The 20540-nt window shown below is 26.5% G+C and overlaps 4 protein-coding genes across 7 annotated transcripts; 2 read left to right on the top strand and 2 right to left on the bottom strand.

Moving 5' to 3' along the window:
- The first annotated feature begins 12 nt into the window (after positions 1-12).
- On the top strand, positions 13-5689 carry LOC100864902 (casein kinase I). Its single transcript, XM_003692055.4, has 6 exons — positions 13-664; positions 1762-1871; positions 1978-2200; positions 2282-2575; positions 2654-2927; positions 3183-5689. Exons 1-6 carry the CDS (start codon positions 530-532, stop codon positions 3197-3199), a joined length of 1053 nt encoding a protein of 350 aa, XP_003692103.1. The 5' UTR covers positions 13-529; the 3' UTR covers positions 3200-5689.
- Positions 5690-6437: 748 nt separating this feature from the next.
- Positions 6438-14398, bottom strand: DCTN1-p150 (dynactin subunit 1). Of its 4 annotated transcripts, XM_012484284.3 has the most exons (14): positions 13689-14257; positions 13443-13600; positions 13315-13347; positions 13102-13158; positions 12535-12679; positions 12054-12116; positions 10966-11103; positions 10666-10803; positions 10341-10580; positions 10023-10274; positions 9843-9959; positions 7721-9772; positions 7438-7599; positions 6438-7343 (listed from the first exon to the last, which is right to left on the bottom strand). In XM_012484284.3, exons 1-14 carry the CDS (start codon positions 13854-13856, stop codon positions 7128-7130), a joined length of 3939 nt encoding a protein of 1312 aa, XP_012339738.1. In that variant the 5' UTR covers positions 13857-14257; the 3' UTR covers positions 6438-7127. The 4 variants fall into 4 exon arrangements, with proteins under 4 accessions (XP_012339738.1, XP_086758792.1, XP_003692097.1 ...); XM_086902666.1 differs by lacking the exon at positions 12054-12116; XM_003692049.4 differs by lacking the exons at positions 13102-13158; positions 13315-13347 and having other exon boundaries at positions 13689-14398.
- Positions 14399-15172: 774 nt separating this feature from the next.
- On the top strand, positions 15173-17892 carry NiPp1 (nuclear inhibitor of protein phosphatase 1). The gene is made up of 6 exons (XM_003692078.4): positions 15173-15692; positions 15827-15887; positions 15967-16120; positions 16364-16584; positions 16670-16873; positions 16959-17892. The coding sequence occupies exons 1-6, from the start codon at positions 15664-15666 to the stop codon at positions 17319-17321; spliced, it is 1032 nt and encodes a 343-aa protein (XP_003692126.1). The 5' UTR covers positions 15173-15663; the 3' UTR covers positions 17322-17892.
- A 222-nt stretch (positions 17893-18114) lies between these two features.
- On the bottom strand, positions 18115-20523 carry LOC100867005 (tubulin alpha chain). Its single transcript, XM_012484286.3, has 5 exons — positions 20315-20523; positions 19925-20144; positions 19510-19811; positions 18733-19314; positions 18115-18583 (listed from the first exon to the last, which is right to left on the bottom strand). The coding sequence occupies exons 1-5, from the start codon at positions 20315-20317 to the stop codon at positions 18344-18346; spliced, it is 1347 nt and encodes a 448-aa protein (XP_012339740.1). The 5' UTR covers positions 20318-20523; the 3' UTR covers positions 18115-18343.
- Between the last annotated feature and the right edge of the window lie 17 nt (positions 20524-20540).

Raw genomic sequence — 20540 nt, 5'->3', positions numbered from 1 at the left:
TAATATTGATACGGTCCTGAGGAAAATCTAGTACCGCGAATTCAAGCGAGTCATTTCGTACAATTAAATTTTGAGGCAGTGCTAAACTCACATCTTAGTTAAACGAAATTTTTCTTGTTATTAAAATAAAAGGTTTGCGGATGGTTTGGTTAAAAAGATAATATAGTTAATTAATAGCAATTCGTTGATAAGGACTCTGACTTGAACGCCGCCCGCCGTGACGCATCGTTTCCGCAACGTCAGTTGCTCTCGTGCTTCTAGCGAAAGGGAAAATGTCGGCGTATTAGTGGGGCTTTGTTGTGCCACTAGAGAGTGAATTTTCGTCCGAATAGATTTTTATCGAAGAAAATCTTTCATCGATACGGTTTTAAGAAGACTCAATATTGTCCAGTTTGCCAGTAAATGGCGTATAAGTTCTATCGGGTACGCTTAGTACTTTAAATCAGATTTGATTCCGACGTGAGCCAGTCGCAGAGTCCGCCGTCGGTTCTAGCGGAGGAAGGACAGAAATAGGGAAGCCAAGAGCAATATGTCGACGATACAGTTAGCGATGTCAGTAGCAAAGAATGAGTTTATCGTAGGTGGCAAATACAGGCTGTTGAGGAAGATAGGCTCGGGATCCTTTGGCGACATTTACCTCGGTATCAACATCTCTAATGGTGAGGTAAGGAGTACCGTTTCACGTGAGACGATCTGCCAACACATCTTCCCTCTTGTCTTTCTTAATTTCTTTTTATTTTTTCATTGTCTTTATAATGAGTTATTTATCTCATTTTTATCATGAATAAATTTTTCTTATTATGTCACTACTAAACTTCTTACGAAATATGTTTTTTATGATAGTGTTATTGGTTACGTGAAATACTTATTGTTCTTTCTTAAAGGATTGGCAAGTTGTAAATTTTTTATTTCAGTAAAGTTATATATACTCGACCGATTTACCTGGGCTATTTTCAAAAATTTTATGAGTACATTTGTTTAACTGCAAACTCATCTAACTTTTTACAATGTGATTAACCTCTATATATAAAAAAGAATACTGATGTATGTATTGTTTACGTGTGTCAATTATAAGTAGTATTTGTAACTAAAATACGTATATGTTTATTATAAAGTAGTTGTAGCAAATATTTATTTACAAATTGTTTTTATATATAAAATTCTTTTTTGTTATACATAAATTTCACATTTAAAATCTATTCTTATTAAATTTATGGAATGTATTTTTTATCTTTATATGAATTATTTTCAGTAAAATATAGCTCTTCAAGATGTTAAATTTTTTATTTTACATAAGAATTTTTGTTTTTATATTTTATGCTTTATGAATATTATACAATAATTTTGTTTACAACATGTATTATCAATTTTTATATCAATTGTTAAACAATTTAAAAATAAAATAATATATAGTTAATATATATAGACAAATTATATATAAATTTTAATATACAATATTTGAATAACGAATATAATAAAAATGATTATAATATTATAATATTATAGAATAAAATTGATTGATAATATTATAGAATAAAATTGTGTATAATTTTTTATGTATATTGTATTTATTTATTCAATAAATATTAAACAGAAGTAATCATATTTATATTTAAATACTTGTTTCCTCAATTTTAAAACCTATATTCTATAATTATATGAATTAAATTGATAATTATAAAAAAAATAAAATTTAAAATTTATATATAAATATTTTATGCGGTGATAACACTATATGCATTATGTTGGGCATTATTTTAGGAAGTTGCTGTTAAATTAGAAAGTGTACGTGCTCGACATCCACAACTTCTATATGAGTCAAAACTATATAGAATTTTACATGGTGGTGTAGGAATACCTCATATACGTTGGTAATTATTTTTAATGTTATTTAATATACAACTAATTTATAAAATTGATTTGCTTAAAATTTTAGAAATATAATTTCATAAAAAATTATTTTTTTATTATATATAGGTATGGACAAGAACGAGAATATAATGTACTTGTCATGGATCTTCTTGGTCCATCTCTTGAAGATCTTTTTACTTTTTGTACAAGAAGATTCACAATTAAAACAGTCTTAATGTTGGCAGATCAAATGATTGGTAGGATTGAATATGTTCATTGCAAACATTTTATTCATAGAGACATCAAACCAGATAATTTTTTAATGGGTATTGGTCGTCACTGTAATAAAGTAATTAATTAATGTTAAATATTTTTTTTTATATTTGTATATTAATTTTTCTTAAAATATTAATAATTTTTAAACTTTTAGCTCTTTCTTATCGATTTTGGATTAGCTAAAAAATATAGAGATAGTCGTACAAGAATGCACATAATGTATCGGGAAGATAAAAATTTAACAGGCACAGCAAGGTATGCTTCAATTAATGCACATCTTGGAATAGAACAGAGCCGTCGGGATGACATGGAATCACTTGGTTATGTGCTTATGTATTTCAATCGAGGATCTTTACCTTGGCAAGGACTTAAAGCTGCTACTAAAAAGCAAAAATATGAAAAAATAAGCGAAAAAAAGATGTCTACTCCAGTTGAAGTTTTGTGTAAAGTAAGTTTTATGTTTATTATAATTGTAATATATTATATTATACTGTATTAACTGTTTTATTTTTTTAATCTCATTTAGGGATTTGCTGCTGAATTCGCAATGTACTTGAATTATACACGAGGTTTACGTTTCGAAGAAAGTCCAGATTATATGTATCTTCGTCAACTTTTCCGTATACTTTTCCGTACATTGAATCATCAATATGATTATACTTTTGATTGGACAATGTTAAAACAGAAAAGTTGTGTTGCTACTGCAATAACAGCAGGTGGTCCAAGTCAATCCGCTCAAAATGCTCAGGGGCAAGGGCAAGCCCAAGGTCAACCACCCGCGCAAACCAACGCTCAACCAGGTGTTCTTTTCTATATTTCAAATCATACTGCATATGTTATTTTTAATATTTTAGTATATATAAAATAGAAATTTGTTATAATGATAATGATAATAATTTAGCGATTTAGGATAATTTTTTTAATACAATATAATCAAATACAAAATGCATGTCTACATGAAAATATTTAATTTATTTTGATTATTTAATAGTTATATTTTTTCCCCCTTCATTTTTGATTCTTCTTTGTAAAATATAATTTATTGTTTGTTTCAGAAAGGATAAAATTATAATTACTTCTCATTGCATCAAACCTATTTGCAGTCACTGATGTGTCCAAGACCAGGTACTCAACTTTGTACGAATGCCATGCAAAGAGTCAAATCAATCAATCCTCTAAGTTAATACTAAGGAGGAGATTTACGATTACAAGCGTATCGTACACAAGTAAAGGACAATGCCACGGGTACATGTTTATGAATTCACTGATTAGTGAAAACTTCAGTGTATTCTCAGTGCTTAGAGTTTTGGTTGATCCACCTCTTTGGGCTTAAAATCCAAGTGAGATCAGCCAGAGGTGGCTTGTTCTTATTTTGTTATTATCTATTTAATTCACCGTTGATAATAATTGAAAATAAAGGTTTTGATGCCCCGAAGACCTTTGTAAAAGATTACACGTAATGATGTAATGTGTGATTTAATTGAAAATCCGACAAACAATTTTCATAGAAAGAAAGAGAGAAAGAACGTTTTGAATATTTTTAAGCATTCGGGGTAATTAATTGAGTACATCATATAAAAAATTTTATAACTATTCTACAAAGAGAGAAAGAAATGTGAAGACGAGTGAATGATCATATGAGAGTATGAAGAAAATATATAAGTAAGTGTACTGAGGGATAAATACAGTTTGTTGCTTCCTGATTTTTCTTTTATTCTCAGTACTATACATAAGTATAATGTATGCATCTTTCAAGAGAAATTTTAATATAATGGACTTTTGAATTTTTTGATAATACATAATTTATTCCAAAAGACAAGTTATAAATTAAATTTCCATTCAATATAATGTAAATTGAATTAATCTGTTTTAGATTTTCAAAATTTACACAATATGAAACATTTTAAGTGCCTATTTCAAAATATCATATTGGTAAATAATGATAAAATAATTTTAATAAGTATATGTTTCTATTTGTACTAATACATACATATATAATATTGTAATAATTAATCAATTAATTTTTATCTGCAATCTATTAGTTGTAATTAATTAATATTATCTATCACTGCTTGATTTTTCATTAGATATCTATAAACATCATTTGTTTTTGTCTATTTTTTTTAAATTTTCAAAATATTCCATTGCATTTTCATTAAACAGATTGATATTACTGCAGCTATATTTTGTTTGAAAGTTTTTCTGGAATTTTTTATTTGAGTTTTAAGTTGTTCAAATTTCAAAATATTCAAAAGTCCATTGTATCTTTCTTAAATAAATTATCATGTCAACAGTATTAAGGATTTTGCTTTGATACTATTGGCTCTGATAATATTTTCTTTTTACATAAGTATATGTATATATATACTTATACATATATCTTTTTATATAAGTATATATGTATATATATTTATACATATACTGCGTACACATAAATGCGTACATACAAATAAATGGAAGTATCTGAAATAAGTACTGGAAGTAATATTACTATTAAGGCAGCAATTTAATTTTTAGATACATTGTATCGATCAAGAAACGAACAAATTATTGATGATTCTGACCTAACAAACTTCACTCCTTACTCTCTTTCTTTCTGTGAGTATATTTAGTCGATTATGATAAATAAAATGAACATTAAACAGACTTTTCTGTATTGGAGATGAATTACAGGTTTGCTTTACATTGAAATGAAAAAAAGATATAAAAATAGTACATAAATTGATGCATGAAAAGCAATTCTGTAACCAGATCCAGCCAAAGGACTTCTTCCGTATAGTTTTAATGGCAGAGACTGTGCGCAGTGGTATTTCTCGTGCTATTGCTTCGATATTAAGTTTAATCATTACGTGACTTATAGAAATCTTTAATCGATTGATCAGTTGGTTGTTAATATGCATAATGATACACAAAGTCACGTTACATGTTGTAGCAGTTTTGAAAGACTCTGTTTCTGTCATTGAAAATTTTTGTTTTTTTTTTTTTCAATCGTTCTAGTTGCGCCAATATTCACGTCTATGTTCCAAGCACTACTTCCAAAATGATGTATAATCAATGATGTTAACTCATGTTCTTACTATGAAAATATTCTAAAAAAAAAAAAACAAAAATGGAAAATTAAAAAAAAAAACGAAAAAAGACAAAAAACATCTGGTCAGCTTTAGTACGAACTAATATACAAGGAATATGACTGGATCTTGTGTACCATTATATTTTGGGAGGACAATTTGTTTAATGAAATTTTTAGACAGTAATTTAAAAAAAAAGAGATATAATCATTAAATATCTTTGAGTGAATGTATGGTTTATTATTATTATTATATTATTTTTATTATTAATATTATTGCTATTATTAAAAAATAAGGAAACGAAAAATTAATGAGTAAAAGTGTGTACTACTATGCAGTGAGAATGAATGAATGGGTAAATTAATGAATAATTAATGCTATATGCACTTATTATCTGGTATGTATGTGTGTATATATAGGATGTCCCGCGAGGTATTCAACAGATTTTTCCCACGTGTTCAGCAAATCATTCTGAATAAAAAAAATGTCATATACTTTATAGTTCTATTTAATTTTGTTATCCAGTTATGTTAAAGAGAACACATTACATGTGTAGTAAAATTATATCTAATTATGGTTTTCTATCTTAAATGTTTATTAAATAGGCAATCTTCAATTTATGCATATAATGTTAATTGTTGTTGTCAATAAACATTACCATCGTATTTTTATCACAATAGAATACTAATAATATAACAACGTAACAAAATAAATAACGAGAATGTTAATCGTTATTAATAACTTGTGTATACACAAGAGTAAATCACTACATTATATTCAATGTATTTATTGTGCTGCACCAATTTTTCTCATTTTTTTTTTATTCAATCATAAAAAAAAATCCAATCCTTTTAAAATCCTATACATATCCTTAATAATATACATCGTAATAGAAAACTGTTATTAGAATGCTATAATTTTTATTTTAATTGCAACAAAATTTCTGTAAATATAACAAATATAATCTACATTTTGCATACTATTAAATATAAGAGATTGAATCTTATTCCACCCTAGCATTTATCATTATACTTAAATCTAAATAACATTTATCTTGGTTATAAAAATAAAAAATAATTTTATATATTCTTTTTTTATTCTTAATGATTTATCGAACACGTGAAAAATGTTCATTAAATACCTCACAAGATATTCTGTATATAAATAATGCTTTATATATGTGGTATACATACATAAACATGTGTATGTATAATAAAATTATGACAGTAATTAAGACATACGTTATTTCATAAATAATGAAAATCATCAACAGTTTATTGCTCCTTTTATCGCTAAAAAATAAAAAATGGAACATTGTATTATAGTCTCTATTTCATTAAGTGTCAATTTTGATGGCAATACACACTATTATAGTTATTCAGAATGGTAGTAGCGTGTTCAAAATGAACGATATACATTCTTCCTCCCGAGAACTGTGTTGCGATATTCTTAACACATGGGATATGTAAAGGATATTTATGTAAATATTTTTAAATCATATATTTGACGATTCCCGAAAAATATTATACAAAAGCCATAGAAACACATAATTTTATCGTTCAAATTGTTAATAATAATAATAATAATTGAGTTTAAGATAACAAAATACTAGAGACAGACTATCAGCTACAATGCACTGGTCATCGTGCTGTAGTCAATTCGTAAATAAATAAAAATCGCACGCTCCAAAATTAACGCTAAATTTAAATCGTTCCTTTCATCGGATATAATAAATAAATCAATTATTAAATTAGTTTTTTGGTACACATAAAATAGATTAATTGTGTGTATGGCTACCATAGTTTATGTGTAAGTGATCAAAAAGCGAAAATTACAAATTAATACTTTACAAATATATTGCACTTACCACTATTTTTGTGGTAATGTATTCTGCCACATTAATGTATAGCATTAAGAATTAGCAAATGAAAATTAATAACATAGCAAAGTATGAATTTTCCTAAGTTCCTGCGTTCCTACATTAACAGTAAAAACTTGTTCTTGACCTTCATGAGGAATTGCAATTTCTGCAGCAAGCAATTGATTTTTTTGCATTGCCGCGGCCATTTCACGATTTGGGAATACTGCAAAATTGGCTTCAGCCATTCCACCTACTGTTCTCTGTATAACTTCTTCAAGAACTTCATTCTAAAAAAAAATATTTCAAATTTAATTTTAATTATTTATAATTACATAAATATATATATAAAACTGTACAGTTTTCTACTAATTAATGACTTACGATCAATTGATCAGCTCGTTCTTTTAATCCTTTCATGACTATCTGCCGTTGTAACAGTTGATAAACTGGCAATGCTTTCTCTAATGGTGGCCCTTCCAAATCATGTGCCTTATTACGCCTTAAATCAGGAACGATAGGGAATGTCATGACTTGTTTAATATTCTAAAAACAAAAAAAATGTTGATTAAAATTAAATAAATATAAAAGAATATGTTTTGAATATTATTATATATTATTATTAAACATAATTATTATTTATATAATAATTATATTTATAACTTACTTTGCTAAGATCGTTAGTTTTTTGTTTTAATTCTTGTATTTTTGCATCAATTGATTCCTGTTTTAATGGAGAAATTATTGGATCCAAACTTTCTAATTTCTGACGTAATATATCAGACATTAACTTCTTCCTTTGTTGATTTTCACTATTTAATGCTTCTTTAAGGGCAGTTATCTCTTGCATCAAAAATTTATTATCTATCGATTGAAGTCCAGACGTTGTTGTAATACTTCCAGATATATTATCTGTTCCAGATGCAGACAACATTGTCTTTTTCCCAACAGATTTTAATTTTTCTTTTAATTGACCTCTTTCAATTTCTAAACTATCAATATCTGTTTGAAGATGATCCATTGTTTCTTCAAATTCTTTTTCCTTTCGTTTTAATTGATTTAATGCTTCTTCTAGTTTTCTTTTTAATTTTTCTACATTCAATTCATGCTCGTGTTGCTGAGTTGCAAGTTTTTTCTCCACAACATCTTTTCTCAAAATCATTTCACATAATTCTTCTTGTTTTTCTCTAAGAGCTAATCTTGCTTCAAGTATATCACTATCTCTTGCTTCCAATTTCCTACTAAGGATCTTAATTTCTTCAGCTTCTTTTTTCGCTGCTTGTGCTCTTATTTTAATAGGCTGTACAGATTCATTTTCTGCATTTTGTTCTCGTTGTTGTGATAAATGTCCACTTATTGCTAACTCATTTTCACATTCTGCCATTTTTTGTGCTAAATTAGCCGCTAATTGTTGAATGCTTGACAAGCTTCCTTTAATCGTAGCTACGGGTCCAATATCTTCTGTATCATAAACTTTCTCACATGAAATAGAAGCCATTTCTTTCAATTTATCTACATTGAGACCTGTATCTAAGTCACCATTAGTAATAATTGCTTGTACAGCGCTTTTCAATAAAATCTGTAAAGTTTTCATCATTTTCACAGCATGTTGATAACATGTAAAAAGTTGTTCGCTACAATCTTTATCCAGTCCCAAGTTAGATTCTGCAATATGAAGTGCAGCAGCATGATCTGTTAATACTCGTCTTCTAGCTGATTTTAAATGTTGTTGAATTACTTCACACGTAGTCTCTGCATGTTGACAAAGAAGTCCTATATCACCGCTATCTCCCTGAATTAAAGTTTTAATTGCCGCAGCATCAGTCGTAATAGCATCACAAGCACTATCCAACATTCTCGTACCATTAACTATCAAGCGAGCTTGATTAATAGTTTCCCCAAATAATACAGAAAACATAGTACAAAAGTATCCACAACATTTTTCGATAGCATCCATTGGTAGATTTTCATCTAATTGATCTTTTTTTGCTAAATCTATTAAAGAATCTAAAGATTTTTCTTGCGCGGCCATTTCTGGATAAACTGCTCCAGTTTTAAGTAACATTTCAGGACTACATACATTTAATGCAGATTCAAAACAACCAAGAAAAGTTTGTAATGCATACATGTATGAACAAAGACGCGATCTAAATGTATATTGCGCTACTGAATGACCCTTTAAAACAATTGTTCTATCTATTTTATCCAATGATCTATATTTTTCTCGCACTTGTGACATAAGTATTTCAGTTTTTTGTATCATTCTTGGTATAAGTAAAAGCGTTAAAATAGCATCGTGATCTCCACCTCGTGCTAAAAATGCAGGAGGCATAAAAGATAATAAATATTTTACATGATTTCGAGCTTCTTCGGCTTCCAATCGTCGTAATTCAAGATCAACAGCTTTTGTTTGGGCGCGGGTTTCAGCAAAAGTTTTTTGAAAATCTAAAATTTCTGCTAATTGTTGCTCTGCACCTCCCATTCCGAATTTAGATGTTTCAGTTGATTGTACACGTTGTTGTAATTGCAAACACTGTTCCTGTAGTTGATGAGTAAGTTCGCGAAACTTTGTAATTGTAAGTTCACGATCTGCTAATGTTTCTAAAGCAGCGTCTCGATGTCGATAAGCATCACGCGCTGCTCCAAGCGCTAAATCTAATTCTTCTCGCAATTCTAATTCTAATTCTTTTGATGATTCAGCAAGTTGGTCGGACATATCCTGAATAGAAGTATAGTAAAAAAATATAATAAGTTAATTATTTAAATAAGTTAAAAAAAAAAAAACATACTTGTAAAGCTTCTAAATCTGCAACTGCCTCTTCCAATTCTGCAACTTTCTCTTCTAACGCCATTTTTTTCTCACCTAGTACTTCAACCATTTCTTCAGCACCTAATGCAGCATCAACCTATTTCAAAGAACAAATATTATTAATAAAGGATAATCTTTAAAAATTATTGATGTTTCTTACTTGTTCTTGTAAATCCGCTATTTGATGTTCCATTTCTTCTACTCGAGTAGACAATTTTTCTTTCGTACGACCTAGTTCTAATATTTCAGATTTCTTTTGATCTAAATCTTTCTGAAGTTTCTGAAATTCGTGTTTTTCATGTGCAGAAAGATCTCGCATTCTAACAAGAGTTTCTCGCAGTCGATTGTTTTGTTGTTCCAACTGTTTTATTTCATAATTTGAAACACCAGCAGTTGAACCTCCTCCTGCGGTCTATAATAATTATATAATTATTTATATATTAATAATCATAATAGAGTAAACTATAAAATACTTTACTCTTTCAGACACTTCTGTTCGTAATATTTCTAGATCTAATGTTTGTTCTTCTAATTTTTCTTTCAATTGTTCTAATTCAATTTGTAATGTTTCAGCCTTTTCTTCAGCCATCTCTTTATCTAATGTTGCCATTTCTACAGTTTCTGCAAGATCTGCCATCTCTTCTTGAAATTGTTCTCGAGCTGCATGTGCTTCTCTCGCTTCTTGGCGTGCGCGTTGTAATTCTCTTTGAAGACTAGCCTTTTATCATAGAAAAAAATATAAAAATATTAAAATTAATGAAATTCATAACATCTCATTAAATTAATTAAAAATTTGTCATTACTTGGCTCTCCATAACTTTTGTTTTGAATTCAATAAGTTGATCAACTTGAAGTTTTGTTTTTTCAAAATCTTTTATTCGTTCTTTATCTTGCATTCTCTTTACTCGTAAAGTTTCCACTTTTTCAGTTAAGTCGCGAACCTATAAAATATGCATAAAATATATTTTATATATATAATAATTAAATATTATCGATATATTATATCGATATATAAAATTATCTAAAATTTTGACAATTAAAAAAAAAGTTTTTGAACTCATTTATTATGAACCAAAAGCAAATGATGATTAATGATAGTTTACCTGAGATTTCAGATTTTCATTTTCTTGTTGAAGTTGCAAATGTGATAACTTTTCTTCTACTACATTTGCAGCTGCTGCAGAGCCTGCCATTACTTGACCAGGTACAAACTGTGGTTTGAGAGTCTCTACAAAACCTGTCTAAATTGCAAATAATTTATAAATGAAACTATAATTCAATATTGGATGTTTTTTTTTATTATCATATTGAAAATGTATATATTTTGTTGCTTTAACTTCAATATAATGTATACTAAAATATCTCCTTTCAATTGAATTATTCATATACTATACTATACTATGATACTATAATAATTAGAAATATAATTTTCTATCAATGGTAATGAAAAAAAACATCCTGTATTTCCTATATAAAACATTATTTTTCAAAAGAATATTGTTTTTGTATGTACATTCAATAGAATTAGTCTATTTCAAAGTGATTAATGAGATTAATTATGACAAAAGACATCAACAAGCTACATCAAATTTTCTATTAGTTCTAACAAGTGTAGGAAATTCAGTCAATGAGTTGAATTGTGTTACATGACACAAAGTAGGCATAATATCAACTAAGTCATCTATCATATCTTAACCATTCATAAATATTAATTGCATTTATATCAGGGATTTATGATTCTTATTGATAAATAATAATTAAATAAACAGAAAGAAAAAAGATGTTCCAAGTATGGATCACAAGTTTATACCATAATATTGTTAAATGCCTATTTATAGAAAGGCTGTTATTAAATCACCTTGTCAATTTAATTCTAAAGGGAATTCAGTATCTAATTATTAAAAAGAAAGAGAATAATTACATATTTGAATCCTTTCCATCAAGAAATTTGAGAGTATCAAAGCATTATAAAACTGAATTAACAAAGCAGATTCTTAATGGAATAGTGAAAATGGTGAAAGACAATCAGTTATCATAATTCAATAAGAAGAAGTAAACCAATTAAAGTGCAGCGATGCTAATTGTTACAAAATCATGTGTTACAATGGTTATGATTAACAAACAACTAATATGAAAAGGTTTAAGGTCAGATGAGAAAATTTAGATATTACAATTAATGAGTATTAATTACATTATTGTGATCATCTTGGGCCTTTGGCTTTTTGCCGGGAGGCGAGCTCGTGCTAGGGGACTTCTGAAACACGTACGTGCATTCCCATATGAATCATTCTGTGCCAACGGAATTATTTAACATTTAAAGTTCACTATTCTGCCTTGTTAGTTCCTTTAGCATTTTAAAAATTTCTCTGTAGTTTTTAAATTAATATTGAGTCACAGAATAAGATTCTTTGAATATGATAGTAACAGACATATAAGTTACTTCAAATAGTTCAAAGATTCAAAAGGTAACAAAACCAATTTTTTTATTAATTTAATTATGAGAATTTATCACATTTAGATGAATCTTTATATATTATGGAATTATGTATTCATGCCTTTCTGAATCCTCAGAATAATTCATTCACTGTGTTTACATAAATAACTGATATATCAACATATTAAAATTTATTATATAAAAATAATACAAGCATGTTTAAAACAAAAAACAATACCTCAACAAATGAAGCTCCTTTAGTGGATGTTGGGGCTGGTATTAATGATTCTCCTCCATCTTTACGTTCATGGTGTGATCCAGATAAACTTTCTGTACTTGGAGCACTTAAAAGTGTTCTACTACCAGCCAATGATAGTCTTGAACTATAAAAAATAATTTTAAATTTTTTAATTAAATTATAATTTTGAACATGTAAAAAATGTTGATAAATTACAACATAATGTAAATATATGACCAATTAAATATACAAATATATTTTATTAAATAAAATTTAAATAATAATATAATAATAGAGTTATTAAAGTAATAATGCAGTAAAATTTTACTATAACATATTTTTAAAACTAAAAAAGTAATAATCCAATTATAAATTTTTTTATATGCTTATATTAGTTTAAATATTATATAAATTAAATATCTATAATCTATAATATCTATAATGATAAAAGCTCATAAAAATAATAAAAAATGAATAAAAATTATAATTTTTTATTTATATGTACATAAAGTTATTTAAGAAAAATGTTAAGACAAAAATTTTAATGACTAATTTTCAAAGTCTTACCCAGAAAGTTTGTCAGATTGTTGTCTTGTATGAGCAGGAGATGTTTTTCTCCGTACTCTTTTATGACCAGCATTTATGAATTTTAAGAATTTATTAATTATATTTATTACAATCTTAGTTTTTTTTTTCTTATATAAAAAAATTACATAATAAAATTTAGTAATTAATTTTGCAATTAAAAATTCTGATAAAATATTTAATACAATAACTTACGCAGTTGGTTCATTTCTTCTACGAGTACTAATGCTAGCATGAAATATATAATAATATAACTTAATGAAGAAATGTATATAAATAATGTATATTTAATATAATTTTAAAAAATTAAAAGTTAAAAATACCTATTTAACCGACTTCTAGCACGTGCTGCACTAGTTTCATCTGGTGTAGTAGCATTGCTACCTGCTGAAGAAGGACTAGCAGGTTCAGTTCTATTACCTGCTTCATCCAGTAAAATAAGTTGCGACTGTCGTACAAACATTCCATGATTTTCAGCACACTAATACAATAAAATGTAAAATATAATTATGTATTGTATTTTATAATTATAAAAATATAAAATTATGTAGCAAAAATATAGAACCTACTTTAAAATAAGATTGACCTTTGATAGTTCCATTGTTTTTTCCTTTTGGTTCATCAAGTATGACTCCAATCCATTTTCCTGGAGCAAAACTCGAATGACCAATATAAGCTATTACTCCTTGACAATCTTTGCCAGGAACTTCGACACGCTGTCCAATTTTATACGACATTTCAGCCGTGATAAATAATTACACTAAGTTTTCTACAGTTCATTTATTTCAACAAGATTTTTTTAATTTTTTATTAAACAATATACTTTTTATAAATAATTCAGATAGTACAAACTTAATCGCACTGATAATTATAATTACAATATTAATTATAAAATTTATCGAACATTTATATCAGCTTCTGCTAAATTCTTCATACCATTTCCATTATATATATTACTATAATTAAAAGATTAAATTTTCACAAGTGAAACAATTTTATATTATATTTTTATATTATATTTATTATTTTATTAAAATCTTGAATATTGAAAGTTCTGTGATATAGCAGTTTAAAATGTTATCATTGATTCTCACTCTCATTTGATTTATCTGTTATTACTATTCAAATACCACTACACCAATTCTTATTACCATATAGGTAAATTTATTTTCAACATAAAATGTATATATTTTTTATTATTTTGATTATATTTTTAATTAAAATATTTAGTTTATTTTGATAAAAAAATTTTCAATATCCGAAAATCTAAAATAAAAACATTACTTATATGTCGGAACAATATTAGAATAATATCAAAATATATATAGTAAATAAGTATAATATATAAATTATTATATTATTCACATAATAATTACAATATACTATTTTATCAATATATATATACTATTTTATTATTATAAATATCATAATTTTATTATTATAAACAAAATAAAACATATATAATTAACTATTATAATTAATATTATTTTAAAATCTACGTATATTAACATTTTTTAAAAATTTTCTTTAAAGATTATATACGAAGTTATTTAATTATATTCTTGAAAGATATATATATAAGTAAATATCAAACCTAGAGAAAATATAAAATAGAGTCAATATATTTATTATATCTTCTAAGATTTTGGTTATTTTTATATTTTAAATTAGTAATGTACAAAAAATCATAAGTATAAAGTAAATTTATCATTCGATGCATTTTTATATTATTTAATCCAAAGACTGTATAATTTTTAAGTTAGATTATGATTTTAAATAATAAAAAATTAATATTTTAAATAAAAAAAATGGAAGTGACACCTTTTTTGAAACTCATCATTAAAATTTTACTTATTCTAAATGATTAACTTCTATATATTATTTAATTTAAAAAACAAATTATTTGAATATTTTTAACAGTAATTTTTGAAAAAATTTATAATTTATAATTTATTACAAAATATCTTATATAAAATATATACATATGTATATTATTATTTTTAAAAATGTAATTAATAACGCCATCTCTTTGAAAAGTGCTCAAATTTATAATAAATTTATAATACTATTATCGATAGTAAAGTAAGCTATAAAATGCTAATAGTTTTTTACTAATAATATTATCTTTTCAGGAAAAGATAGGAAAACTTTATATACATAGTTGCATTGCATATAATATGAAAATGCTAATGAAGTTCCTGGATCATGTGACAAAATGCATTGAGTTGTAGATCTATTGTATATCAAGTCTATGATATAAGTACTTTTAGATATATATGACATCAAAATAATATCTTACGTTAAAATTCTTAAAAAATAACTTTTTTTAGGGTGCGTATATATATGTGCCTATCATTTGTACTATTATAATAAATAAATATCCACAGAACATGGAATAAGAATGAAAACTATTATAAAAGATTATCATGAAATTTTATTAATGTTTGGTTAATATGACATTTTGGTATTGCTGACATCGAATGTGTTTTTCTTCCTTCTTACTTTTATATCTAAAATAACAAAATAAATTATTTTAAAGTAGTGATGGCTAATCATTACGAAGTACCCAATTGGTACGTTTGCATAATTTTTATTAAAATTTTCAAATAATTATTTAATTATTTTAGTTGACATGCAATGATATCTATGCAGTGATATCCAGGTAGAGAAAATATCAAATATATAGTACACAGATTATGTTTTTCAGGGCTGGGAAACCACCAGTTGGATTACATTTAGATGTACTGAAGAATGATAAATTAATTCAAGTATATCAGTCTTATATTGTACTTAATAATCAAAGAATTATATTTTTTAGATATATATTAAAGACATATCTTGTTTCAGAAATTAATGGTTGATGAGAAGAAATGTTACTTATTTGGCCGTAATCAACAATTAAATGATTTTTGCATAGATCATGCTTCTTGTTCTCGTGTTCATGCTGCTCTTGTTTATCATAAACATCTGAATCGTGCATTTCTTGTTGACTTGGGTAGCAGTAAGTATTATATGTTCATTTTTATATAGAGCAATTTATTTATCACTTTAATTTATATATATGTGTATTATATTAAATTTTTATTAACATTAAAAATTTATAAATTTTGTAAAAATTTTATACTGTAAAACATTTGTATTTACATAAAAAAAATATGTAAAAAATTAATAAAGTAATATATAAGAATTTAATGAGAATTTTTAATAAAATAAGTATTATTACAAACTTTAATTGACTTCTTAGCACATGGAACATTTATTGGTAATCTTCGTTTGGAACCACATAAACCTACACAATTACCAATTGATAGTACATTTCATTTTGGAGCTTCTACTCGATATTATATTATTAGAGAAAGACCTCAAACAGGTACTAGACCTATTATTGAAGAATTAGAAAAACTATCAGAAGATACAGATGCTGGTGGTTTATTGGGTTTACCTGAAACAGAAACAGAACTTGATGTATGCATTAAAATTTATTTTAATTAATTTAATTTTAAAATATATTATTAAAATATATATCAATATAATATATCATTAATTACAGAATTTAACAGAATTTAATACTGCACATAATAGACGTATATCTATGTTAGGCATTACAGATGATGAAATTCATAAACCAACTAGAAAACGAAAGAAAAAAGGAATTACTTTCAATGATGATGAAGAAGTAATAAATCCGGAAGATGTTGATCCATCAGTTGGAAGATTTCGTAATCTTGTACAAACTACTGTTGTTCCCAGTAAAGTAAGAATTAATATTCTCATTTGATTTGTTGTTAAATTCAATATTGATATTGATTTATTAAATTTATTATTGATTTATATTTTAGAGAATGCGTATGGAAGGAGGTTTAATATCTCTATCAGAGGATCATAATCCTTTAAAACATCTTCAGCCAATGACAACTACACCTCAGCTTTATCAAGATTTACCACCAGAACAGTTTACTCCATCGTCGTTATCTCTTAATCCATTTTCTAGTGCATTATCTTCACTTTCGTCTCGACTTGGTATTGCGTTACCAAATCCAGCACCTGAGGTAGAAATGACACCGAATCAAATACAAACAGAAACACCACATATACCTGAAATACCAGGACCTACTGATACACGAACAATGGAACCAAAAAAGAAAAAATACGCCAAAGAAGCTTGGCCTGGCAAAAAGCCCATTCCAACACTTTTGGTGTAATAGTATTAAGAAACTTATTTTTATTAGACAGTTCTTTATTATTTGAGATTTAGAAAATTAAGTTATAAGAATCTGTGCATAAATTACTCGTATAATAAATTACTTTAAGATTTTAGTTAATATTAAATAACTGTTTACTAATTATATTAGTATTTTCTTATTAACTATATTACTATCTTTTGAAACTATCATTAAATTTATTTTAAGAGAAACAGACTATAATTGTATTTAAATAGTAATTTGTTTTTCATTTATATATATTATCAATTTAAATTTAAATATTTATTATACTTTTTTCCAAGGAGATAAAAATTGTAATTAAAATTTCTTGTAAGATAAACAAATATAAATAAATAGAGTTTTATCTTGTTTTAACATTAAAAAACATAAATGTAATATTAAGAAAATGCTATAAAAACTTTCTTGTGATATAATATTTTGTCACTAAAAAAAATATCTTTGTTAAACATAATCGGAAAAATTTATTTCATTTACATGTAATAATCTATTATATTTATTTTTCATTATTTTTTTTGTTTAAGTAAAAGTATGATAATACTCTTTCACAGTATATATATTCTGTTCCTTATCTTAAAAAAGTAGTAAATAATCGTTCTTCGTATATTTAATACAATTATATTGATTAATCTTAAAAGATTAAAATTCTTAATTAATTAAATTTTTATTATTTAAAAATTAAAGAATATTTTATAATTTTATACATTTTATTGTCCAAGTTGGTATTTTATAGTGAATAAAAATTTTTCTATAATATATTAAGGATCATTCAAGATTCAAGGGAAGAAAAATTGAAGTTTCTGTTTATTTTATCAATATATAATTTTATAAATTCTATAAAAAAATAATTTTAAAAAAGTAAAAATAAATAAACAAATCACAAGACATAAGAAGCATAGTATAAAATAGCAGTTTTATACACAATTAATTTAATTATGTATAAATTTTTTTTGTTGGGCAGCTGAAAAATGCCAAAATACTTATACGAATTGCATTTTTGTTTGTTAATATTCTAATGAAGCATCTGGCGTAGTTGACGATTCGAGTGCAACTTCTTCATAATCTCTTTCCAATGCAGCAAGATCATCTCGCGCTTCTGCGAATTCACCTTCTTCCATACCTTCTCCAACATACCAATGGACAAACGCTCGTTTGTGATACATAAGATCAAATTTGTAATTTAATTTAGACCAAGCTTCTTCGATAGCAGTTGTATTTGACAACATTGAAACTGCCCTTTGTACCTATACCATATTTAATTATTATATAATTTTTACGTAAATTTTGAATTTTAATGTTCTAACTTAGTATATAGAAACAATGTTATGAAACATTAAATTTTATTATTATTTAATTGCTGTTGACAGTGACATGTTTACATAATAATTAATACCTTGGCAAGGTCTCCGCCAGGAACAACAGTAGGGGGTTGATAATTGATACCGACTTTAAAACCAGTTGGACACCAATCAACGAAACGTATGCAACTTTTTCTCTTCATTGCGGCAATCGCAGCATTCACATCCTTTGGTACGACCTCGCCACGATAAAGTAAACAACAGGCCATGTATTTTCCTTCACGAGGATCACACTTGACCATTTGATTAGACGCTTCGAAACATTCAGATGTTATCTCCGCGACAGACATTCCTTCGTGGAAGGCTTTATCAGCCGATACCACAGGGGCATAAGTTGCCAATGGAAAATGAATTCTAGGATATGGTACCAAATTTGTTTGAAATTCCGTCAAATCTACGTTCAGAGCACCATCGAATCTCAAGGAAGCAGTTATCGAAGATACCACTTGACTAATAAGACGATTCAAATTTGCATAAGAAGGTCGTTCGATGCCAAGTTTTCGCCTACAGATATCATAAATCGCTTCGTTGTCTACCATAAACGCACAATCCGAATGTCCGATCGTAGTATGAGTAGTAAGGATAGCATTGTATGGTTCGACAACTGCGGTAGATACCTAAATATTGTTTTTATTTATGGAAATATATATGTATATGATTATATATGTAATTCTGTATAAAACAATTATATGTATTATATATATATATATTTATATATATATATATATATATAAAAGACAAAAAAAATAAAAATAAAAATAAAACAGAAACATCTGTTGCTTAGTTATATGCTTGCTTCACAATTTTCATACTTGTGGTGCTGGATATACAGCAAATTCTAATTTGCTCTTTTTTCCGTAATCATCGGACAATTTTTGCATAAGCAACGAGGTGAATCCTGAGCCTGTACCTCCTCCAAACGAATGAAAGACAAAGAATCCTTGAAGTCCAGTACACTGATCCGTCAATCTTCTTACCCGATCCATTACAGAATCTATTACTTCCCTACCAATAGAATAATGACCGCGAGCATAATTGTTCGCAGCGTCTTCTTTTCCTGTGATTAATTGCTCAGGATGGTATAATTGCTTGTAACGTCCTATTCTTACTTCGTCTATAGAAAATTTTATCATATTCATAATTGTGAACGTCACTTGTTAGCTCTATATGTTTCAAAAGATTTTACGATTTGTAATAAGATTTCTTTTTTATGAAAATTAAACTAACCAACGACTGTGGGTTCTAAGTCAACCATCACAGCACGCGGTACCATTTTTCCAGAACTTGTTTCATTAAAAAATGTGTTAAAACAATCATTTGTTCCGGATACTTTGTCTGATGGTATTGTCCCATCCGGTTGAATTCCATGTTCGAGACAATACAATTCCCAACATGCATTGCCCATTTGAACACCTGCTTGGCCCACGTGCATTGAAATACACTCACGCTAAAATTTATAATTTTTTTTATCGATTGACAATTAAATAAAAATAGATCTTCGGTCAATATGTCATATTATAAGATATAAAAGATTTATAAATTGTATATTATTAAAAAAGATATAAAAGCATATTTATATATAATAGTATAGTGTACTATAAATTTCATATGTCATACCATTTTGATTATTTTTTAATAACACGTATCTTGAAATATTATTTTAAATTTTTTTAGATTGTTGAACCGAAAAAAAATTAAAATTTTTTATTAATTACAAAAAATTTTGGAAGTCGGCCATCCGCTACCCAAGAAAAATACTGTGAATATAATTTATTTTAGTTGTCTGGACAACGAAATCATATAATGAAATAAAATAAAAAAAAAAAAGAAAGTTGAAAATATT

Source organism: Apis florea, unplaced genomic scaffold (genome assembly GCF_048593485.1).
Source record: "Apis florea isolate Af1SG1 unplaced genomic scaffold, ASM4859348v1 contig_2272_pilon, whole genome shotgun sequence".
NCBI classification, from domain to species: domain Eukaryota; kingdom Metazoa; phylum Arthropoda; class Insecta; order Hymenoptera; family Apidae; genus Apis; species Apis florea.
This window is presented reverse-complemented; position numbering and strand designations above follow the sequence as displayed.